The sequence below is a fragment of the Hippichthys cyanospilos genome, chromosome 12 (genome assembly GCF_059441005.1).
Source record: "Hippichthys cyanospilos isolate Australia breed blue-spotted pipefish chromosome 12, RoL_Hcya_1.0, whole genome shotgun sequence".
In the NCBI taxonomy this organism is placed as follows: domain Eukaryota; kingdom Metazoa; phylum Chordata; class Actinopteri; order Syngnathiformes; family Syngnathidae; genus Hippichthys; species Hippichthys cyanospilos.
In genome coordinates this window covers 15,957,358-15,983,612 of record NC_142380.1, presented here as the reverse complement: position 1 = coordinate 15,983,612, position 26,255 = coordinate 15,957,358, and the positions used below count along the sequence as shown (strand labels likewise).

At 39.0% G+C, this 26,255-nt stretch overlaps 1 protein-coding gene across 1 annotated transcript in view; it reads right to left on the bottom strand.

Annotated features, from left to right (window-relative positions):
• zswim5 (zinc finger, SWIM-type containing 5) overlaps positions 1 to 21,182 on the bottom strand; it is a 55,787-nt gene extending 34,605 nt beyond the window's left edge. Inside the window, exon 1 of the mRNA XM_088430049.1 lies at positions 20,652 to 21,182. Within this exon, the coding sequence (XP_088286175.1) occupies positions 20,652 to 21,180 (529 nt within the window). The 5' untranslated portion in view covers positions 21,181 to 21,182. The remainder of the gene's footprint in view (positions 1 to 20,651) is intronic.
• Positions 21,183 to 26,255: the final 5,073 nt, after the last annotated feature.

Below are 26,255 nucleotides of genomic sequence, written 5' to 3'. Positions count from 1 at the left end.
GGCTAGTATCAGCCCAATCACAATAACTGGCAAAGGTACTCGCCCATCCCTACTTTTAGGGATGCAAAAGAAATCCAGAGCACTAAACCTATGCAGACCACAGCGAGCAAAAGCAAACCCCACACTGAGAGTTTGACTTGCCTGACTGCAAGACTAAAATGCTGCCTGATGAGTAAGACTTGTTGGCAAATGTTACATTCTATTTACAGTATGTTATATTTTTCACTGGTTTTTAAACAAATATAATGGAAGAAAATGTCTGCACCTTATCAGAATATGGGCACGTTTGATCTACAATTGACAATCAAATAGATTTATATTCAAATTGAGGGGTATAGTCCAAATAGAGCATCTCACACTAATGTGCACATTTTTGCATGAGGATTTCCTTTTTGTTCGCCATGTCAGATTGTTCCTCTGCTGTTCTTTTGTTGTTTCTTGCCCTGCCTCTGTCACACTTTGCCCTTTTCCTAAAACAGACCATGGCTGGCTTTTTGTTTATTATGGCAGCATACAAAGTATAAAACAAGCCATCTGCCATGCATGCAGCCGGCGTCTTACGGACAAGAACTGGTATCACAATAGGGCCTATGGCTTGAACCAGCTAATGTGTTCCTGAGCATGTGTGTGTGTGTGTGTGCGTGTGTCTGTCCAAGCAAGTATGTGTGTTTGTACTTCAAGCATAGTCTGTGGGCACAATAAGGATTTTACAAGGATTTGAGGGGCTTATATTTGGTTTCAAGAATGTAAAGAAGCTAAATGGCTCCAATTTGAGCTGGCATGCACAACAGAAGGAATGACAGTCTAGCAAAGGACTTGAAGAAAAGTTGGGAACAATGGTTGAAGTAAAAAGACTACTGTAGTCAAGCTGTTATGCCACAAGACACTGCCGGGAACAACTTCCAAAATAAAAGCATACCAAGGACTTTGTGTCCATATATTTGGTAAAGTTGGCTTTCTCATTGTGTGTCTGGTGTGTTTTACAGTCACGTAGAGTATTAACAATTGTTGCCGCAATTGGTTTGATTTATTTATTTTTTCCTGACGTGTGCAGTGCAAAAGGGTATCCATGGAAAGACCCCCTATATATATATATATATATATATATATATATATATATATATATATATATATATATATATATATATATATATATATATATATATATATATATATATATATACACACACACACATACATTTTTTTTTTTAATATTGGCCATCAGCAATCCAAACACACATCACATGGACTGTTGACAAAAATGTAGAACTCCATGTTGTGGCCAGACTAAATACTAAAATGTTGTGTTTTCCATACACATAAAATAATACCTGTTCCTGTCACTGCTCTCAAAGTGACACACCGTGAATCTTAACACAAGCATAAAGTTCGATGCGGGGGTTACGGTTTTACTTGTCTAACAAAAAGGTCATGACATTTATGGTTTGGTGGGACCATCTGTATGTCTGAGGTTAGGAACCTTTCCATCTCCTGATTAGATTCCACCCCTATGGAGTTGACCATGGCTAGAGCTGCACAATCATGCAAGAAATGAATCATTAATGAAATATACTGAAAACAGCTTGCAAACTGATATACAACCTCAAAATCTAAACATGCTCACTCTCTCACACACACCCAAACAGGGGGTGGGGGCCTTCTGGTTGACTTCATCAAGCTCTCATCAAGCCCAGCCACCATATGGGGATGGGGCCCAAAACAGAGGGGGATTTGAGTATGTGTGTATCAGTGTGTGTGTGTCTGTCTATGAGTGTAGTACAGAGACAGTCAGTGTTAAAACACGCACAAAGGAAGCATGCATCACTAAATCAGCTTGAATGCATTATGATGCCATTCTTACCAGATAAAGCAGACCCCCTCCCAATTCATGGACCCCGAAGGTGTGTTAAGCTTTAAGCAGCTTCATAGACTGCAGCTCTAACGCTGCCATATTAGTCTAACATCTTTAATTTCCAGTATTCGCTCTTGCTGCTCTCCTACATAGGTAAAACCAGCTTGCTGACATGGCAGACAGTCATGCAAAAGCCATACATTGAGGTTTAATCTGGGTGTGACCTGCTTTTCTTGGCTTTTACAATACTATTTTCTGCCCCCACAGTCAAGTGAAGCATCTCACATCTTGCTTCCCCAAACACCGCCTACCGCAACACCCCCACTAAGACCCAGGTTGAAGGCGTCAAGGCTGGAGTCTTGCCTGCCATTGTTGGACCTCAATGGGAGAAAGGCAACTGGCAGGCAGGCGGCAGCCAGAAGGCCAAGTGGAGGAAGCCTGGGGGCAGGAGGTCCTGAAAGAATATTCATTGCAAACACATTTGGCCTCTTGGAAAGTCCTATGAAATGAATGAAAAAGAGAAACATACATCCATACACGTTTTTGCTGCTAAAAACTTTTAAAAGATTCCATCAGATAATTCTTCATCCACATATTTTCAATTGTAGCACGTTAACATGCACGCATTAGCTGTTGAAGGATGAAGGATGAAGAAGACAAAAAAGTGTTTATCCACATATTTTCAATTGTAGCTTGATAGCATGCAAGCGTTAGCCAACTTCTATGCTAAATTAGCCCTGATGAGACTGACCTGTCGTAGCCGAAAAAAAAAAAAAAGTATGTTTTTTAAATGGCCATAATTTATAATCCATTTGGGCTAGCAAAGTCATTCCAAATGATTCTGAAAGCGGAGAAACTATGCTTTCCACCAATACATCAATGTAGACTTTGGCAGAGTATCAGTAAATTATTTGAAGTTTTTGGGAGTTTTTTTTTGTAAGGGGTGTTTTCAGTGTAAATAACATTTTGGCGTTTATTTTTGTACAGTTTTGAAGTGTTTTACCGTGTTTACGCCGTCTGTTTTGCGTTGTTACATTTGATATTGTTTGTCTTTTTTTCTAAATGTTAGACTTTGCCATTTGCCACTTTTTTAATGTAAATAAAAGTGTGAATAGTGGAAAAAAAGAATAAAAAGAATGCTGAGGAGATCCACCAGGAAGAGAAAACTCCCATGAATATTTGTACAGGATTCATCGGAGAACCCACAGGAGGAGACAGGACGTGAAGCATTATAGAGGCCAGTTCCATAATCATTCTTAAGGGTTACCTCAGTACCTGCGAAAGGTAAGAATAATCTTGGATAATCGTAATCCTAATGTAACAATTGACTCTTTCCCACCATTACTAGATGCCTTTTTGGTATGGCAACTGACCAGTATGTTACAATGTGTCTGCTGAGATCCTCTACAAATATTCGCGCTGTCTAGTTAAAAATCTGTTTCTGCATTTCTCTCGAACAACTACAATTTGGTCCGGCTTGAAGAAAATGGCAGACCAACGATGATGGAAGGCAGACAGGCCACTTGTGAATGTCGGACCAGCAGAGAAATGTAAGATGCCCTAACCCTAACCCACCTGATGATACACGTCATTTTGAGATTGCACATCACCGCACAGTCTGAAGTGATGACTGTTAAAAAATTAAAAAGCTTGTGACAGTAGGATGTCACTGGCCACTTGTTGTTATCCCTGACCAAGATTGATTAGTAGGAAGTGGGTTCAATGTTTTTTTTTTTTTTCCCTTTTGACTTGCAAAAGGTTTTTTATTTCGAATTAAAAAAAAAAAAAAAAAAGTTTGGGTAAAAAAAAAAAAAAAAAAATCAAACGTTCCTAAACAATACACTGCACAATCTTTAAATGATACTATGAGGATTTGTCATGTCATAAAAAAAAACAATAGTATTATCTGTAGCACCAACAAATAATTTTGCTGTAGAACAAACCCAGCAAATTTCAAATGACTGTACTCTGTCCATCAGTAAAGAAAAACATGCTCAGAATTCGTCTTCCGGTTCACATTCTGCCGAAAGTGCCACTACTTTATCTGTCTATCGAAAATGGAGCAGGAGAATGCCTCAATGTGCTTGTCAAATTCAGTCACAATCATATTGTTTCCTGATTAAGAATGTGAACCATGTACAAATAGGATACTGTGTTTAATAAACTTGGCCATTGCATGGCATTACATGTATATACAAGCACTATGGTGAGTTATTTCAGGCAACGTCTTACAGGCAGCAAGTAAAACTCTACAAGCATCTTATTGTCATAACACAAAACAGAAAGCAGGCAATCATCCAATAGTCAATTGTCACTTACAAATGGTAACAAACGATACAATGGACACAAAGGCCATTCAGGGAACCAGCGATGTCCGCAAGTGCTAAACCACATACAGACGAAGGGATCTATGGAAAGACACAACCTTCTGATAATGTCAACTCACACACATGAATGTATCACACGTAAACATGCATATAAACATATGCACACAAAAGCAAAAATAGGTGAGGAGAGTGGTAAACAAGTCTACACAATGCCCTTTAGGAGCCTTGAGTTGACAAAAGAAAATACTTCCAAATGTATGACATTCATTGAGTTTTTCTGTCACCTTCATACTAATACATAACTGAGGTGAGAGCGAGACCTTCAAAAGATAACTCAGGGTACAGATATTGTTCTGTAGAACAGAATTTCTCTCTGTGAAATAAATGAGATTTTTTCTTGTCTGTGCACTACATTTGAAGTAGAAAGAATGCATTAGCCAAAATGCTAGGTTTCTCTCACCGACACAAACTTAGTTTGTATTGGCTTTTTGAGGGTTAAACTGCTTTACCTTATCGTTTTGCTTCAATGGTATTGAAAAGCAGATGCAAGCAGCTGTAAACGGCTCAGCCCTTGCTATGTCGGGAAGTTAGCAAATAGGGATAGGCACATTAGAATTTGAATTTTGTTTTAAAATAGCTAAAAGAACCCTTAACATTACAACATGTAGTTCACCAAGATATGCATCCAACCTGTAGGCATACATCCTCCTTGAAGTGTTATGTGATTTGATCTATTTGAGCTGCAACATCTCTGACATGGAAAGACAGTGATGAAACAAAGAAATGTGTGTGGCTAGAAGGTTTTCATCGAATTCAGCCAAAATTTTTCAAACTGTTTCAGAACAATAGCTTTTCTGATTACTTCATATGAAATATTACAACTTTGAATGAATGTTTTCAGAACAATGTAAGTCCTTGTCTTAAAAGTGTTACACACAAGTCATTTGAGAAATTTTGATCTGTTGGCCTATCTCAACCGCCACTAAAGAGTTTGGTTCAAAAATCGCAGGAAATGCAATATAACACATAAGTTTAAAATCCATCGAAAAAACAAGGATTATAATGTGTGTGGGTCTGTCCAACCCGGGGCAATAAACATGTCGTAATTATTTTGTACGCCAAGCTGTAACAGTTTATAATTTGCAGCATGGTTGTATTTTGAAATGTAACATGATTATATAATTAGCGTGAAGTTTCAAATCCCTAGTGTTTTTTTTTCAATGCTTTTTCTTTTGATTTTACAAGGAAATCCTCGAAAAAGTCCTACATAAGTATAATGTATGTGTAAGGGTTAAATTAAAAATCAAGTGGAATTAAAGCTAACGTTCACAGCCATTTTTTAAGAAAAATCCGATGAAAACTAAAGTTTCAGTTTTCAGTTCTTTTTTAAACAAATAAAGTTTAAGTGGGATTAAAATGATTGTTTACAGCCTGATCACTTGCCTGATATCTACCGATCGTCACGGTTTTTGAAAGCTAAGGTACAATATTCGAAAATTCAATAAGGCATTTATTTTAAGGTTGGAGTAAATTTGGCAATTTATATGTCAAACGTGATTCACGATAAGAATGATTCAGGATACAGACTGCACTCCGAAATGGAAGAAATTCCTATCTAGAGGTTCCACTGTATTCATTTTCAGATGTGTCAAAAAATAAAGCATCATTTTATTGATGTAACATTAGATTAGTGTCTACGTGCACATGCACATTGCCTCGCACTCGTCTTGTTCCTGCCCCAACCCCTCCCCCCACAACAGCAACAGTATGTTTTTCAATATACGGTGAAGATATGCGTCTAAAATACATCATTCATCATTTCAATAACACAGAGCATGTGTTTTAATTGGACAGCCATGATGTGTGTACCCACTAAAGTGAGGGGTAGATTTATAATAATTTATAACAATTTGTTTTTGGTATAAACATGGGTTCCTCAGGCCGAGAGTATTTTACAAAGCAAGTATATGCCTGTCAACATTGCCACCTTCAAACGTGAGATCACGCGAGAGCGCTCCTTTGTAGGACTAGTTTTTTTTTTTCTTCAAGGGAGCTGTGCTCACATACACACAACACACACATCACAACCGAAACTGCAAAATGCCAGGTTGTCTTTATCCGTGGGTTTTGCTCAAGGTAAAAAATCTTTTAAAAGTTTAAAAATAATTGTGTGTTTACCGAGTTTTGGCCAATCGTACTGCAGTCCTTGGAAATTGTCAGCCTTGAACTGTTGCGGACCCTATTATTGGGACAAACCCTCTTTAACACACCTCAGACCAAAGGACAATCGTATATGTGGAACATACAGTAACCCATAAGATGGTTATTCATTTTAGATCTTTTATTAGAAAGGGCCAAAATTGGCAAGCAAACAGACGTGTTGTGCACTTTTGTGTCGTTAGTTAAAATGCATGCATGCAGATGTATAGACAGCCGAAACCATTTTCTTCATATGCACTTGAAAAAACAATAAAAATAATTTAAAAAAATAATAAAACACGGAACATTCCTAGCAAAATTCAAATAATGAACTGATGGAACACTTAGACCACTGCAGTGCTTAAAGCTTATTACATGCACTGGCTTAATCGAAAAGCTAATGAAAAGAAGCACAAAATCCAAGTCTCCAAGTCTGCTAAGTCAGCTAGTATTCCCATTAAATTACTGACGCTGAGGCCGGTCACAATAATTCCTAGATCAACTTTTTGTTAAATATAAATTCATTTTCATGTCTTTTTATACACATTAGTGAGAAAAATAAAGCTGTCAATTGGATTTTTTGAGAAAATGAGAAGGGAGAGGCGGATGCTGATTATAAAGGAGCGTCAGTGAAAGGTGCAAAATCAGATAGTGCTGATGCTAAGAGAGACAGGGGAAAAACTGGTTGAACAGTAGGTGGAAAAAAAGGCATGTCTTAATTCTCAACACAAAACAGAAATATGTCCGATGTTAGAGCAAGCCTGCATACTGATAGTGTGGTGGACCCAGTCTGATTCATGGTGAGGAACCAGACTTCATTGATTATGATGCTAAGAAGCACGCAGTGCTGTACTTGAATGAGTTCAATGAATGAAAGTTCATGAACTTTTTTTTCAGCTCACGTGTGGCATAGCAAGGACATTGCCTGCACTCAACAAGGTTGTTTAAAACTAATAAATACATACATACATGCGTACATACCTACACCCTACATACATAAATACAAACACGCAAACAACACACACGCATTCATACATAATCCTTTTAAAAATGCCTTTTTAATGACAATAACAGGTAACCCAATTTGTTTAGAAAATGTGTGTTTAGTGATATAAAGAGGACCCCCAGGTTACAGCGTCCCTGGCTTACGTTTTTTTCACGTTACAATGTGGAATACTGAATTTTGTTCGTTCCCTCTTCAAGGCATTTATCTTACTTTATGATTAACATCAACAACTGTCATGACCTGTGGGGTTGGTTGTCTTTGTAGTTTTGCCTCCCTCTGGAGGAGGTTTTAGGTAATTGCTCTTATTTTCTGTTGCCGTCAAACTGCCTCCGCTGCAACGCGTCACTACAAGGCTGGTCTGCCAGTGGTCGGCATCTCGACTCCCTAAGATACTGGTCTACTATTGGTCAGCATGATGGGGTCACGAAGATGCTAGTCTGCTATTGGTTGGCGCATGGGGTCACAAAGAAGGCTGCCTAAAGACTTTATCTCGTGTGAGAGTGCTTTCAATATTGTATTTATGATGCATTTTAATGCTTAATTCAAACATGAATTGGTTATCCATGAGTCCTGAAATTGCTACTGATGTTAAAGAGAGAAGTAAGAAGATGAAAAATATGGAAATGAAGCTAGAGATAATCAAGAAATAAAAAGAAAGCTAACATAGCCTAGCCTAGGCTATCCTTGCTTGGGAATATGGCCATAAGAAGTGTCACTCAAAAGGTAGAAAAATCATTCATATATTTTTTATTTATGATGAAAGTGTGCATGTATATTATATATAAGTAGCACTTACTATACTATTTTGATACTAACTCAATATGTACATACAATGTTTTGTGTTTTTACCTGGGGTTTTACATGCATTAGCTAATTAACATAGGTTTGTATTGCCCTGCATACAGTGAATTCGCATTACGATCTCAACCGTGGAACGGATTAATCTCGTAAACCGGGGGCCCACTGTATTATGTAAATATCATAAATGCAGTCAAGGTTGTGTTGGAAATGAAAGGATGTGGTTTAATGCATTACTATGTAGCTTTTAGTTTAATTATTAAACAATATCACAAAGAAAAAAAGACATATGTACACTAACTTTTAAAAATCTATTATTTTGGTCAAGTGTGAAACTACATGTGTGAGCATTTATCTTTTGAAACTCACATTTCTAGTTCTCGCCCTAGATCAATGTCAGCATAAATCACACACAAAAGAATGGGGGAAGCAAGTAAGTGAAAGCTTCTTCACAACAATGCGTGCTGTGGGCTGAATACAGAACACAAAACAAAAGTGTGAGTGACAGCCAACTGGCTTGGCACCACTTGGCACAGCCAAGACCTGCTTGTCTTTGGCATGACAATAAAACATACATTTATGTGCACAGACAAAGCCGCCCACTCTCTTCTCAGGTATAAAGTACAGCATTCAACGCTTAAAACATGTTGTTTTCATCAGATATCAGTGATAAGACGCTGCCCTACAGCATGTCCATCTTTTCATGATCAAGAGAACAGGAGATAAAGAGATTCCGATGAGGATTGTAACGAGAACTGGATAAACTGAAAATGTAAATCTGTATGTGTATTAAATGTATTAGAAACACAGCATATATGATCAGCAAACTGTTTAGAATCTAGAACTGGGCAACGTGGCCTTAAAATAAAATCTATTTCACGAAAACACACTTCCGTATTTTTAACAATGTCTTCATGGTTTCCCTATCATTAAATGTTTGTCTATTAATTATTTATTTTCTATTTCCCCATAAAGATTTTTTTTTTTTTTTTGGATGCTAAGAAGACTTGATGATGAAGGAACTACCAGGACAAAATTTTTAAAAAGTGCATGCGAGAGAGGGAAAAAAGGGAAGAGAGTGAGAGGCCGCCTTACTCAGCAGGAGCTGTCTGCCAAGGCAGGAGTCAGGCGGGGGTCGAGTGTGATGTGTGCATGCATGCGCTGTGTCTGTGTAACTAAGGAATATGGTGGCCACGCGCCAAGAACAATGACCTGCAAAACTGGCAGGGCATAGGGAGTAAGTGTGTGTTTATGTGTGCGAGTCCACATTTCGTGTTTGGCGGAGTGTGTGTTTGCATTCCTAGCATGCATGCTCGGGATTTCTTAGTAACAGTAAAAGAGGGCAAGAGAGAATGGACGTATGGAAACATCAGAACAGTCACAAAGTGAATATGTAGACAAGATGAAAAGCAGCTGAAAGTATTGAAAGAGCCATCCATCCATTTTCTAGAGCCGACTCTCCTCACAAGGGTTGCAGGCTTGCTGGTGCCTATCCCAGCTATCGGGCAGTAGGAGAGGGACATCATGAATTGGTTGCCAGCCAATTAAAAGGCACGCAGAGACAAACAACCTTTCATGCTCCCAGTCACACCTAAGGACAATTTAGTATGTCCAATTGAAATATTGATTAGTAAAAAAAAAAGTCATGCCAAAAAAAAAAAAAATCCATGATTTGAAACCTTTCTTTCTTTTTTACTTCCTCATACAGTGAAAAATACCCCTGTTGCATAATATGAAATGTTTTGTTTTTCTGCATTTGGTCTGCACTGGTTTAATTTCTTGCACTTTACTGTATTCCTTGAAAACTTTTACAACCACTTAAAATAAAAAGGAATGTTTAGAATTTACGAATTTTCGAAGTATTAGATTTTTGTGTCATTTTGCTACTTAAATATGCTTTGAATGAATGAGCCAAGAATCTCTGTTCGCAAGGTGCAGTAAATACAAATCAGCGTATGAGCTTCAAATTAAGAAATGGCAAAGTAAAAGGCTGTGTTTTCTAAAAGATGTTTTTCGGCAACGAGAGCAGGCGATACTGAGCGTTGGACGTGCTTGACCAACACCACGACCACCCCAAACAAGGGGGCATTTACTCGTCATGCAAAACGCTAGCCTCATGAACAAATATATTTCCATTGGGAAGATAGTTTTTGAGCTTTACTTTGGTAGAACGGGTGCCACCAACTTCTTCAGTTGGTTGCACCGCACAAGATTTGGTCGGGGACCAAATCTGTAGCTAGAACATGACCATATTTGGTGATGTATAGTCATCTCCCTTTGCATTCCGTAATTTCATATGATGTGACAGTAACTTGAGATATGATATTTGCAAAATATTTTACTGCAACAAGAACTGTCTGCAACAAACAGCAGTTGTCAAAACAGGTCAGATTATTTAACTTAAATATGACATTGAGAAAAAAATATTTGCTCTTATGTGAAAATTTTGTTCAACGCTGAGGAGCTGGCTCTGTGCAATGTGGTCCTCTATTGCAGGAGTACAGAAGAACATTGCAGGGCCTATGCAGACACTCAACAAAGCTCAGATGGCTTATAAAACTATCTCAGAATTTTATTCTTGTTCAGCTGTTTAACATCTCTTTAACCCTTTACTGGGCCCAGTAATTGAAACAGTCACCTGTAAACAATGCCAAATGGAGTGCATGTTACACTGTCTATGGTTTGCATACACCAAACAAGACAGGGAATTGTAACTGAAAGAGATTACAGACTCGCTTTGCAATACCACAGAAAGCTGTTGCATGTGTCGATTCAGACATAAGCATAACCTCTGCAAGAGAAAACCTGGTGAGCATTTAGGACATTTTAAATCAAAACTAGAAAGAATTGAAAAGTCAGGAAAAAGGAAAGCGAAAAAAATGATCGTCTTCGGGTTTTCCCATGATGAAACACATACGTAGGAGTCTCATCTGTGAACACATGTTATTAATTGAAAAAAGCCAGCTAAGAGGTATGCAAATGTACATAATTCATAGTCAGTTTCAGGGAGTCTTTCTTCGACGAGTCTATTTCTACTTTAATGTTTTAATATGTGTGCATTCAAGTAAGTTGCATCACGACAGCATTTGATGTTTTGTTTAAAATGATGAGTATGCCACTCTCACCACTGACAAAAGATTAAAAAAAAAAGGTGAAAGGTCAACATCATGTTGTAGAAGCCTGTCAACCAGGACGGCCGTACAACATTAAGAGCCTTTAGGATATCCGTAGAGCTCTTATCCACCCCCAGGGCCTTGCCACCAAGCAGTTTTTTGACCACCTCAGTGACTTTAGCCCCAGAGATTTGAGAGCCCACCTCTGAGTACCCAGACAGGAAGCTTGACAGGAAGCTTCCTCACAGGAATTGAGAAGGTTTCCGAAGTATTCTCTCCACTGGCTCACGACGTCCCGAGTTGAGGTCAGCAGCGCCCCATCTCTACTGTACACTGTGTTAATGGTGCAGTCCGGAAGGCGTTTTCCATGGCCTTAATGAACTCCTCCCACACCCGGGTTTTTGCATCTGCAACAGCGGAACCCACACTCCGCTTGCCCAATCGATACCTGCCAGCTGCCTCTGGAGTCCCACAGATCAAAAAGGCACTGGAGAACTCCTCCAACCGTCACTGCAGGTGTCATTACCGAAATATATTAATGTTAGGATTGGTTTGATTTGATATTGGGGGGAGGGGGCAGGGGGATGAAGTGGGAGCTGGAGGTGACGAGTTGTTCGTATGTATTTGTACATTTGTCTTTCAGCTCTTCCTTCCTTCACACCTCCTTAAGATTTCCCTACATTTTTCTCTATGCTTCACACTCTCGGTGTGTGTCTCTCACTTCTCACCCTTCCTCCTCACCAGACTGATTGTTTTTCCATTATCGCCTTTTGTGCTCCTCTCTCCAGTTATCTTACCATTAATTTCTCTTCAAGCCTAATAGGCTGTGGTAAAACAACCAAAAAATCTCACAGACATAATTAGCAGACAGCTGTTAGACAATGGTGCACACACACACACACACACACACACACACACACACACACACACACACACACACACACACACAAGCAAAAAGACCTTAAATGAGGGGAAAAAAAAAATTTCCATAAATTTTGGACTATAAGACACTCTGCCATGTAAGCTTCAACAGGAAAAATTGAGGAAAAAAAAACAAACGGAAAAAAACCCAAAACATTTTGTCATGGATAAGCCGCACAGGACTGTAAACTGCAAGTCATTACAACAGATACTTAGGCAGAAAGTTGGTACAACATCCAATCTTCGACACACTGAATATGCCTGTATATCTAGCACCAACATACCAACCGCAGAACGGATTAATCTCGTAATACAGGGGCCCACTGTGTATGTGTGTGTGTGTATATATATATATATATATATATATATATATATATATATATATATATATCTTCAGGCAGTAAACGAGGGACACCCTGAACTGGTTGCCAGCCAATCGCAGGGCACACAGAGACAAAAAAAACATTCAAGCATCCAAACATACCTAAAGAAAATTAAGAGTATCCAATACATCATGCACGTTTTTTAACAACACAAACAAAACAAAAATTAAGTTCTATGGTGCCTATTGAGTAATGTATTCTAATACACTAGTGTCACTGGTGTGCCTATCCCAAGCCGTCTTTTGGCAGTAGGCAGTTGACACCTGAAGTCAAATCAAATCAAATTTTTTGTATAGCCCTGAATCATCAAAGTCACAAAGGGCTTCACAGGTGAAAATCGGTCATATCAAGACTTCTTTAGAAAAAAAATAAGTCATATTGAGACTTCTTTTCATCAGAAGTACACAACAGCATCCCCTTCTCAAAGATCCCAGAAGGGGAAGGAAAAACTCAGAAACGCCAATTTAGGGAAAATCAGAAACCTTCAGAAGGGACCACAGGTGGGAGGAGCCCCCTTCCAGGCTCAACAGGTTGTAGTGGATGTTGCGTGTACCAAATAGACAAATTAAGATACACAATACAGATTACAGAAACATATTGTGCCATATTCGGCAGGACACATCCAGTGCAAAGTTGTCTTGACAGCAGGCAAAGCCATTGGGCAGGAACCTTCCCACTGTCCGGCCAGGTGGTCAATCCCCAAAAATAAATAAATAAAATAAAACACCCTACACTGGTTGCTAGCCAATCACAGGGGATGCAAAGACAAACAACAATTCACTATCATTACACCAAAGGACAATTTAGAGTGTCCAATACACAATGCATCGTATTTTTATTTCCTCGCCAACCCGTGTGAACATCCGCCTTGTTTTGTATATGGTTTAAGTAGCAAAATGGCTGACAAAGAAGAAGTCAAGTACAAAGTTGCTCACAAAAAGGAGGGCAAAATTGATTGGGGACATTTCACCCTTAAAAAGGGAAAAACCGACTAGAGCATTGTGATTAAGGTTGTCGATTTTTCATTGCCAACCTACTTATGTTCAAGCAGTGAAAGACCCATTTGACAAACGTGACGTCACCACCCGACCATAACAAGCACATCCGAAGTAGGATGCAGCAAGGCAGACCATAATATGGAATTTTAAACAAGTGCTACTGGCAGCAGTCAACCATTCATAACAGACTTGTTTTCAAACAATTTAATGAAGGGGTGATATAGCAGGTCAGAAAAAGCCCAGGAGCTGACCAACAAGGTAAAAAAAATATCAAAAAGTATCCATTCCATCTAAATGTATTTACTTTCACATTCCATGCAGTCAAGAATATGCTAGAAATGAAAAAAAAAAAAATCTGATATTGTTTAATGTGTGCTCAGAGATGCCAATGATGCGCTCCTGAAAAAGAAAGTCATGTACAGAATGTCTCTATTTTATTATTTTCTATTCTATTCCATTCAAATGTTTTCTGTTTTCTCAGTAGATAATATATATGACATAGATTTTTATTTAACAAAGAAGATTGCCCCATATATTGCAAAATGCTTTAAAGTCGCAATACCCAGCATATGTGTTTAATATGTATTATATGTATTTAATTTGAATAGGCCAGCCACCAATACATCACCTCTAACAGCCAGTGTTCGTGAACTGCTCCATATCCATTCCTTTTTTCCTGCTAATAACAATTTTTTTTAAATGGCAACTCTGTAGACATGCTTTGATAGAGCACAAAGCAAACTAAATTTACTCTTGTCCAAGTGTTAAGAATATTTAAACATTGTGTACTTTTCATTGCCTTAAGTGGTTTTACATTTGTGGGTGGGTGTAATCATTGGAAGCCTTGTCCTAGCAGCGTTTGAAGCTGGCATGTGCTGTTGTAGAGAGTTATTGCACCATTCCACACCTGTAGTTTGTTAGTTTTGTGTGTGTACGCACGTGTACGTGTGTGTGTTTCAGTGTGTGTATATCTGCACATGGTTACTACACATTTGGCGGCTGCCCATGCTTCAGTCAGTAGAAGGCAAGACTTAAAAGGAATAGGTGATTTTTGATGTACAGTTGTAGCCTAATTGCTCAAACAACTGTTTGACGTGAATTTTATGGTATTTTTGGTAGATTTTCAATACTCAGGTCGAAGTAATCATTCCAACCACAGGATTTTGACAGATTTTCACTTTTTAATCATCTTGTCATGTTGTTACTCCCCCACTTAGTCTACTGTCCAGTTGTAGAACATAAACATATTATAATATAATGATGAATTTCCTCAAAACTTTTAACAAACAAGTAGAATGACACCAACTGTGTTAAAATAACTTCATATATTTCACAAGTTAGTAATCAGCACATTCCATTATCCCCTAAAATTGTTGTTTCTGCTCCCATTCGTTAGTTTCATGAGCTCTATAACTGAGTTCCATTTTTCATTTCTATTGGCTTTTGAACAACTAAAATGTGGTGCTTTTTGGTTTTGCCACACACACTTGGAAATGGGCAGCAGTAGCTCATAGATATCCGAAACAAATAGTCATCACACGTCTACGGAGAACACGTGCACACATCCAGTTGTAGGACATGACTATCTCCATTTTGCTTTCTCAAGATCCTCAGCGCTAGTTATCAACAGGGGTATTATTAGAGCCAGAACTGACAGCCAGTCATTGGAGCTTACTGTTTGAAGCATCCAATATAGATGTGTGACTAACCTTTTCCATATGTATGTCTGACGTAGAGTCAAGACAATAAATCATCAAATATGATAATGCACTTGCTTTTTGGTTGCAAATGTGCATATAATCAGCCTGCACATGTCTCTAAACTTTATACATCTGTCCTGCTTGAGAAATACACACATGCAGTATTTAATGTTTGGTACGCATTTCATCACTGATTGGTCTCTTCAAAGTGTTTCAGTGTTATCAGTAGAATCTAACTTATATGGCCTTCATAGTCTTTTTATTCTAAGAAAATGGATGGATGGATGGATGGATGGATGGATGGATGGATGGATGGATGGATGGATGGATGGATGGATGGATGGATGGATGGATGGATGGATGGATGGATGGATGGATGGGTGGATGGATGGATGGATGGATGGATGGCAAGTTATTTTCATCATTTGTATGAAAGACACATTTTGAATGAAAATCTTTACAACTGTATGTCTGCATTCATAGTGATCTTGTCTGCGTGCGTAAGTAAATTGGTCGGCTGTTGTGACTGTATTGTTTTGTGCCATTTCATGTGCACCCTGACAGAACTGAAAAAGCCTGAACTGCTTCTCAATTTTCTCCATGTATGAATTGTCATGATGGGACACCAATCTGCTGCACCACTTGTGATAGAATGGCTAAGTGACCAGAGCACTCTAATAAATTGCGGTTGTGAAAGAAAACCCCAGTTTCCATTCAGTTTTGGTTAAGTTCTTTAAGATTCATATTTTGATTTCCCTTTCCCTAACGGCTGTGTGAATGTATGTAACCCTACCATGACGGCCGCTGTGGAAGTAAAAGCATCCCAGAATGCTTTGCTCTAAGCGATCTGAATTGTCCCATGCAATAAATCAGAATTATGCCATTTCAAACATGTAAATACAGCCTTGTGAAATTTAAAAAAATTAAAAAAATACCTTTAAGTGGGAACGCCTGTATCACAACTTTGAATAATAGTTTCTGAGATAATGTAAAGCACAACTTTAGGATATGTTAACTTCATGTGTAAAGTCCTGGTCTGACTGCTTAGATCTATGAATAATGAAGGTTTCACCAAAGGGAAAGAAAAAAAAAAAAGGAGATTTACTTCTGAAATTGGGCAACAAAAAAAAAATTGTTGTGTGCAAGGATGAGCTTAGCAATTTAAGTAGACTGCAATGCTCATGACCAGCATAACATAAAGGCCTTACAAAATATTGACCAGTCCAATCTTAAACCATCGTACCAACAAACAGTACAGCACAGTTTGGTGTGGCATGGAAAAGCTTGAGATCACCAACCCCCAATCAGGCTTCAGCTCTTACTATAGGATGTTTCGGCTAAAGAAAGATGTCAGCTATGAATGAGGGAATTAACTAAACAAAAAGAACCCTAAAAAGTATATCGTTTATAGTTCCTATCAGAAATGTGATGTATTCACCGGCACAATCATTGAAAAACAAACAGGTTCCGACAGACAACTACATAGCTGCTACTTCCATCCATCCACCACCAAAAAAAAAATCTAATGAAGAAAAACGTGTTGCTTGAAAGCTCTTTTTTAATGAAGTACAGTATTTCAACAAAAACTGGACTGTAGTCTTTAATGGAGTCTAAAGACCATCACGGATTAACAAATAACAACTTGACTTACCTTTGTTGCCAAAGAATACAGACTCTCAGGAAGGAACCACAACAGGCTCGTTTACCCCTCCTTTTAATATTTGTCAATGGTGCATGAAATAAGGACTCTATTCCCCTAAACATGAAGCCTCATTTAACATGTGTTTAGACCTGTTTTCTCCTGGAAATCTAACAAAACTTGACATTTGAATAAAAATGAACTGTCGTTCAAAACCAATCAAGATCCCGGCGGGCCTTTTATTCTTAATTTTGAGAATCCATGTACTGTTTACAGGAGGCACACAATCCAAAATTCTCTTCAAGAACAGTGATGCAAAATGATTTATTTCAAGTCTTAGAATTATAATTTTTATAAACAGAAACAGAAAAAACATGCAACGTAAATGGACTGCAGCTACCTGACAGTGTGTATATTTGAACATTTGAGAAGCACGTGGAATAATGCCTGAATGTTACATACAGTTTCATTGCACTCAACTCTGCTGCCTTGCTTCAAAAGGCATCGGGGACCCATTATAGCTTTATGTAATATTCTACAGTCAGAGATGTGGAAGGGACATACACATAGATTCACACACAGATCCGTCCTACCCCCCTTTCTGTGAAGAAGGGGTTTTTCTACAGCTGGGTAACAAAGCATGACCCAATAATCCTGAAGCTTGACTCAAAGCTTAACAACCCACCACCCCCCCTTACTGCCATTCCCTCCCCAATATCCCTTCCTCCTGCTCTCTGAGGACTTTATCACTGGCAAAGGAGCTTCTGGTCATACATGTGGTGTTTTGGGGGAAGTGGCTATGGTAAATACACAAGCACACATAGCATTGCCTATTTCAACTATGACTTGGAGCTTATTATATACATGGGCTGATGAGCAGTTGATGAGCTCACAGTCCTCCAATCAGACAGTGTTACCGTTAAACCAAGAGAGACAAAGGGCTTCACTTGCAAAGTGTGCACGTGTGTGTGTGTGTGTAGACGTGTGTATGTGTTTGAGTGTAGCATATAGAGGTGAAGGTATTTATCCATATCGTCATCCCGTAAATTCCTATCCACCATATTACTGAGGGTTCAAATGTAGAAATAATTAGGAGCGCGACTTTTTGTAGCAAATCGAAAGCGGTCTTGGAGCATTTGTTTCAGTGGGTTTCGTTTCATGGAGCAGATTCGGTCTGTAACAATACCTAGTTGAGTTCAAAACAGCACAAATAAGGCACAAAGTACACGAAAAACCTCCTCTGCCACAATATTCAGAAGCTGTTTAAAATTATTGAGTTACTACCATCTAAGGAGCACAAGCATTTCCGAAACATTAAAAACAAGAACAAATATCAATCAAAATGTGTTTCATTAAGAGATGTGACTGTGGAATAACCTTGGATCTGACCTGAAAAGGTGTGATTTACTTATTCGGCTAAAAAGATGTTCAAAAGTAAAGTACAAAGGAATTACTTAAGTTAGCACAATGTATGTAAGTATAATTGTAAAATGTTTCTAATATTGTTGACATATTAATTTAAGTAAAAAACATGTATTTGAATAAGAGAATAATGAGTTATAATTCAGGCAAAGGCTCATGGGGCAAAGGAATATTGGAGATAAAGGTGTTCAAATAAGAGTAACTTGAATGTCGAGTGTCAAGAGCACAGTTTTTTTTTTTTTTTGCAACATTAGATAGGACTGAAACAAGCAGTGTCACGAAAGTTAAAACTATCATCCAATACTGTCAAATGTTTAAAAGGTATTAGGCAGTTTAAAGTGAGTGAAAAAACTTGGTGGTTCAAGTTCTGTCATAACAGGAAGTTGGGTTGTTGGCTAATTATTATTTAGTACTGCAAAAGAAGGTATTTTTTTACCCTATGATTCCCATAGATTTGTTTGATATAAATTATTTCCTGAATTAACTGGTTCCTATGGGTCACTAACTAAAAAGCAGGCCAAATGTTATCTTGATGTCATGAGTATTTAACTGGTCTCTGTTTGTTTGTCCCAACAAAACCATGTGTCGAACTGCCGTGACAGACCTTAGGGGAGATGAGATCCAACATGCGGAGAGACAGGTAGGGCTGGTGGTGTTTACTTTCAGATACTGTACATACCTTTGTTTATGTCCGTTAAAATGTCTGTTTACTCCTGAGGCAATGTGACTTGTTTTCAGCCCCCAAAACTCTTTACACAGCATTTATGTTCCATATGTTTGGAATTACTACATTACATGCACAAAGCAGAATGCTGTGCAGCTTTTATGTGTATGGTAGTGTTTATGATTACTGGAAGTGCCCTTTTGCTAGTTAAAGCCCCCTTGCCAACATTTCTTGCATATGGTGCTCAATTTCAGGCAATCATCTACCAGCTAGAATGATCCTGACATTAACACTTTAATGAAGATGCCGCTTAAGGATCACATCTCGCAGGCTTGCACAAATGCATCAAGCCAGATGGCACTAAACAAAGCTAAAAGTAAATCTTGCTTTCATATTCGCAAGTCTCACATTTCAGATAGCGATGAAGTGGAATCAATGGCCATTTTAAAAAGATGCAATAAGATACAGCAATAGGAAAGAAGCCACAGTTTGCAGCTTCCCCCTGATACCTTGAGGCAACATGAAACCCCAGACAAGCGCCACTGCCTCTCACGCCATATGGTGAAACAAGAAAAAAATAGCCCAATAAAACTAAAAGGCTGTTTTTTTTTCTTTTTTGCCCAGTTCATCAAATTCAATCCCATCCATTTAAATCATGTCCAAGCTCATGTTGTGGCTGCACAGACTATAACGAGCATAGCGTTGCAGAAGGAGCTTTTGCGGAAAGGCCCTTTGTTTGAAAACATCCTCTGCAGTGCTGGAAATGCGAGACGCTTATCGATCATTTCAACCGTGAGCCTTTTGTGTGGCAAGCGTCTGGGCAAACGCACGCAAAGAACGGATTTCAACGTTCGAGCCAAACTACTGACGGAAGGCACCACTAACAGGAGGACCTACACGTTGGTGGCGTCCGCGTCTCTTTGTCCACTCAGACCCAGCAGCGGCGTGTAAACACAAGCGTGCGGGGGACTTTATTTCGCCTCCTCGGATTAACGTCGGATTAATCATAATAAGAGACCCCAAACCAGTCTTTGTTCCTTGGCTAAATCACTCTTAACCAACGGCTAGTTCTGGGAAAGGACTTGCGATTGGGAATTGGGCAAACAAACATAAAGCCCGGTTGAGTCCTTTTGTACGGGTGCCTGTCAGCAAGAGCCCTCCTCAACGTCACCTCCCCCGACTAGTCCAAGGTTTCAATCAGCCCCGGTCGTCAAAAAGTCAACATTAACTGATCTAATAAGTCTCCATGTTACGTTTTAGTGGAGTCAAAACATGGAATACGCCGTACGTATTCCGCGATTTCAGATTCCACGCATAGAAAGGCCAGTTAAAGCGTAGCGAAGCCACAATAGGAAGCCCTTTAATTTTTAAACAGCAGCTGGTCGGGTTTGTTTGCAAGCAACCTTATCTTCACTCTCACGCGGCCACAGGCACATACTTTTGTGTCGGACAGGAAGCTTGCTGAAGTTAAACACATTTGTCACAAAACCACTCACTCATAGTCATAAAAAAAAACAAAGAACAAGAGTTCTGAGTACGCTTCATTTAAGCGTGTCTGGTAAAGATTCGGCAGGGACGCTCGACAAGCCAAGAAGTTGCGTCTTACTTTACGGAAAATATTCCTCTTACCGACTTGTAAAACGTTTTCCACACAGCCGGTCTCAAGTAACCTTATCCCACGGCGGAAAGGCAGTGCATCTCCCGTTCCGACTGCTCCAGTTGTTCCTGCTGTCGTCGTCGTACCGGTGGCGGCTCCAACGCCACCAGCGGCGGCTGTAGGTCCGGACGCGGCACCCCCTGCCCCGTTGGTGGCCGTCGACGAAGCCTCTTCGCCGGCTACTCGACACTGAAACGACGAGTACATGCATATCTCCTTCTCGTTTCGGGGAAAAGACCAGTAGACTATTCGACGCTGAACGGGTTCTGGGATCCGCTCAAAACGCTCCTCCACTCTTTCGAAGGCCCACTTTTCCGCTACTGCCTTGGCGGCACAGTCCAGGAGGGACTCCGGGGAACGATGCCGGGAGCTGGTTAAGCCGCTTCCGTGTCCGGGCCCAGGGCCGGGACCCCGGGGAGCTGGGCGCAGGCAGGGTCGTTTACTAGCCGGTGGTAGGGACAAGAGAGGATGGGCTGGATGTTCCCTCCGTCCTTCCGCCATGGTAGCCGATATACACTGACGAAACCCAAGTCGAGCACACAGTGAGTTGCAGCCGGAAGCCGACCACACACGCGCAGTAGCGCGCGCGCGCACATCGATTACACTGTGTGCAAACCAAACGTCCTTCTTTACCTTTCAAAGTAAAAGATATTATTAAAAATAAAAAGAGGGCGGCCCGGCATATAAAGTTTTGGTTCGGGGTTTCTTTCAAAAGGATTTTAATAAAATCTGCAAGTGAGCACAAGATACAAGTGTTGTACCAGAAAGTTCGAATATATTATTTTACCCATCATCATTGTGAGGAATCTGCATTCCGAGACAATACTCCAAAAGCGAAGGGCGGAACTGACCGGCTTAAGGAAAGTGGACAAGATCAATAACTAAGATTTATGGACACACGCTCTCTTGATTGGCATATATACATGAGCATGAAATACTAACAGTCCCTTAAAAAGTCCAATAAAAATCTGAAGCTGTTTTGTTTTGTTCAACAGATGGATGTGTGGTTTATGTTTCCAACAAAAATACGATTTAAAAGAGACGTCAACATACAAATACCGTATAAGCCAAACTCTGTTTAGTTGGCGTCCGTGATAATTCAAAATGCGTGTACTAAAGAGATAATTGCAGATATGTATGTCATTATCAAACGATGAAATATTTTTTTTCTTATCTGACTGCGATGACTTTCATTGATGCAGTTGAGCAGCAGGAACATTTAATGGTGACTCGTGTTATTGTTGTTTTGATTTTTTCAAACAAAGTATTTGCTCGTGCTTGCTGTAGATTGTGTCTTAAGAAATGTAAAGAAATTTTTCCTGCAAATAACAAAGTTAACGGTCTTCAAGTCACATTAGTCCTCAGCAAGTGGGGCTTTTTGTGACATTTGGGAGGTTTATTATTACACGTTTTTATTACACGTTTTATTTTGTTAAAATTGCATTTTGTGCAAATCTGACGCCAAAACAAGCCTATTTTCTTGCCCAGGGACACTTGGACAAGGTCTCCAGGGTCAGGAATAAAATCCACAACCTTCGGTTTGGAAAAGAAGCATTCTAGACCCATGAGCCATACTGCATGAGCCTATGTAACATCATACACTACAATAATCTGTGTACCAAATCATTTCCCAACTGTATTTGCCTGTGTCATTAATACAAGAACATCAAACGTATCAACGAAGTTGCAGAACAATTAGTGTAGCGTAGTGTGCACGCACATCTGTACAAGGGGACAAACTTTTTCTATTTTTAGCTGTTGATAAATGACCCCTATTTAATTTTATTTTCATATATATATATATATATATATATATATATATATATATATATATATATATATATATATATATATATATATATATATATATATATATATATATATATATATATATATATATATATATATATATATTCTGCCACACTGTGATGAGAAGGATATAAAGCCATACTGTTCAATTTCCTGTGACTCTTTCCTTGTGAGTCATATTGATAATTAATGCTCCAAAACTAGATGAATTAAAGAGTCAAAATGTATGAGTATTTAGTGCAGTACTACTATTTATTTTATTCACACCAGTTTTATCACATGAGTAAAAAATATTAATGTCAATACAATTGTTCTTGCTTTATTCAATGTTTTCAAACCAGCCGGGGGTTATACTGTATGTAATAATAAGGGTATTTCAAAATTTAGAAAGTGGTAAATGGCTATGATATCCGAATTTACTAGAGACCCTAACTGAGTTTCATACCTATTGTGTCACAGAGCCATCTTATATTACCAAGTTATCCTCCATCCAAGTCACTATAACAACACACTTTGTCTCGAGCAGAGATCCCCAACCGCCGGTCCACGGCCCAGTTCCGGTCCATGGATCAACTGGTACCGAGCCACATGGGCCGCAACCGAAATAATGATGTTTTGGAACTGATTTAGTTTATCCCTTTGCGCTTTGTTTGTCTTGATATTTGTTTTTAGCGCTCTCTCTGGCCGCTATTGATATTGCATTTTGTAGTCAGGAAGGATGGTGTCGCTTCAATTGAGAGTCAGTCAGTGATGCAATGTCTCTCTGAGCAATCTGGCGCACGAGTCTCTGTAAATTGTACTTTCTTTGTAAGAATGTTGCCATTAATGATAGTATACTCCAAAGTAGTTTGTTGATCCACCAGATTGTGACTGTGGTTAACATGCTAGCTAGCTAATGTCAGTTCTTATCATTTTCCCATCCATATATGGTCCATGGTGCTAAAAAGACTGGGGACCCCTAGTCTAGAGTCATGGTCCAAACAGCAGTGAAGGGCAGATTGCTTGGTTACTGTAATATGTTTTGAATGATATAATATACTGTGATGAAAATATCATGTTTGTCCCATCATAATTTTGTTTGTCCACTTACACATGTATAGTGCACGTAAACAGCACTTATGATGGAAAATAATTACATAGCTTGCCAAAACATCTGAGCAGCCAATGGCCATAACATAAACACAAAATGAAATGAAGCAGGTTGGCTGATTTTTAGCTGTTGTTTTTGTCATTTACAAGCGATTACTAGCATTTTACATTTTCTATTTTTGTAATGTGATTCAGCCACACTACATTACTAGACATCTATCTAATCATTTCTGCAGCAACTAATGCTTTCTTGGATGGAAATATTTCATCAGCTCCGGATAAAAGCAATCTATACATAATGGCTAATAAAATCCTGGATGAACTGGTGTCATGGTTCAGCTGCTCTTCTGACATTGACACTACCGCAAACATAGGAGAGACATTAAACGCTCTGCACCTAGACACAATCCAGATCTGTCTCCCTCTCAGCATCACTTTGCCTCTTTTAAAAGGCTGCTTTTTGGCATGCTATTATATTGAACAATAGGCCAAATCCAATGGAGGATGCAATTCGTTACCATGGAAATGATTATGATGGATTTGTGGATAGACAGAGCAGGTAATTGGAAAAAGATTGATGGGTAATGGGGTGAAAGAGAGTGATAGAAAGATGGAAGAAGAAGGGGGATAAATTACTTAAGCAGAGAGAAAGCCCCATTACATTCTATCTTTCTAGATTTTCTTTTTTCAATTATATAATGATGCATCTTCTTTCTCATGGAGTCAATAGGCAATCACTCTGTCTTACTTTTGCAGTCACTCCCTCTTCTTTCTTCCTTGCCCCATTATACTTCCACCCCTTTCTCTTTTTCCTCACTCACTTTGCAGTTCCAACATGAAAAAAAAGGAGTATAATAGTGTGTAATGCCTGTCATCACATCATGCTGTGCATGGATTGGTTGTGCATGGTTCGGTTGTACACAGTTACTTCTGTGTGAAAAGCATACACTTGGCAAATAGACCCTGCAGTGTTTTGTTGCAACATAAACACACATTGTGTGTGTTTCTGTATGTGTGTGTGTTTCTGTGTTCCTGTACAGTTATACTTGTGAGAAGCCATATGAGGTTTCTACGAACATAGTGTGGACATTTTGGAGAAGGACTTGAACTTGTTCAGACCCCTTTTTTGAGGGTCAAGACTTGCTTTTGGAGTCTAATTTTGAATTACATTTTGGTTGTTAGAATAAGATTAAGGGTTAGGCCAGGTGGAGGCAACTCAGGTCCTAGAGAGCTGCTATCCTGCATTCTTCAATGTATCCATTCAATAACACACCTGATTCAAATGATCAGGTTCGTTATCAGGCTTCTAACAGAGCTTGCTGATTATTTGAATCAAGTGTGACGTAGGAGAGAGACATAAAAAACATTAAAGTATGCGGTTTTCTCAGAACGGGTTTACCTACCCCCTGGGTTAGGCAATCATTTCTGATGGTTAAGGTTAGGGTTAGAGGGTAGGAAATGCATTATGAGAATGGATGTCCTCACAAGTCTTTAAGTCCTTATAGGTCAGTTCATTATGATTTTTTGGATCTACCAAGGATGAGTGACAGGACTTCAGGCTGCTCTTTGAGGCATCTGCTAGAACGAGTCCACTCTGTTGTGCAGTCTTGTAGTATCACACAGTAGAAGTACATTTTAGTAAGATACAGTTTTAGAAAAAGAGAATTGATATGGTGTTTTTTTTGTTCCAAAATCACAGCAGCACATTTGTAAATCATCATTATGAAGCCATGGCTTATTTTTATTCCACCTTTGGTGACTTCCACGACCTTGCAAGTCCATCACATCGCTTCTGTTGTGCGGCTAGCCAATCATCATTTCAAAAGTGTGCTGATCAAATGTCCAATGGCAACACAGAACACAAAAATTCGAGGACTGCCTTCGAGAAATATGTGCAAATGCTCTTTACGTAGTATGAAATTTTGAAAGGATAGATGCAAATCCATAAGCACGAATTCCAAGCAGAAACTAAGAACACCAAAGGTGAACACTACTGTACAAGGTAATGTGTGAACAGTGGTAAAATAATCAGACATAGTGAATGACAATTAACAATGTTTTTTTGTTGTTGTTGTAAATCTTTTATTTACAGATATGTTCTAAATTGTTCTACCTGTGCAAGCAATGAGCATTTTCTTTATTGCCACAATGGCTGGGATGACAATGAGGCTGAGAAGTCAATTAGCAGTTATTTAATGCTGTCATCAAGGTAGACTAATCTGCTCAATACACAAAACACACACATGCACACACACACCAACCTACTAGGCAACTTATTCCTGTCATCCCTCTTTATTCTATTTTATTCCGTTTAATCAAGTCTGTCTTTGAAAAAAATGTCCTCAAAAGTTTTATTTCCTATCAAATTGTGTTCCCACTCCTGTGTTGTTCTGACATTATACTCCTCCTTAGTTCGCTCTCCTCTTGATCATATCCACTATTTTCACTGCCCTTTTTGTGTCATAGCCCTCTTAAGTCTTCCTCTCATTGACCATCCCACAGTCTTTGCTGCCTTTGCTGCTCACTTCTCTCTTCCCTACTCTACCACGACCCTTCACCCTATATTTTTCTCCTCCCTTTCTCTGTCTACTTTTCTCTTTTGGTAGCCTTTTCTTCTTCACTCTGGGTATCAGGGCTTTGTGGCAACTCCAGGCTCAGCCCCCAGTGGGAACCCCAAG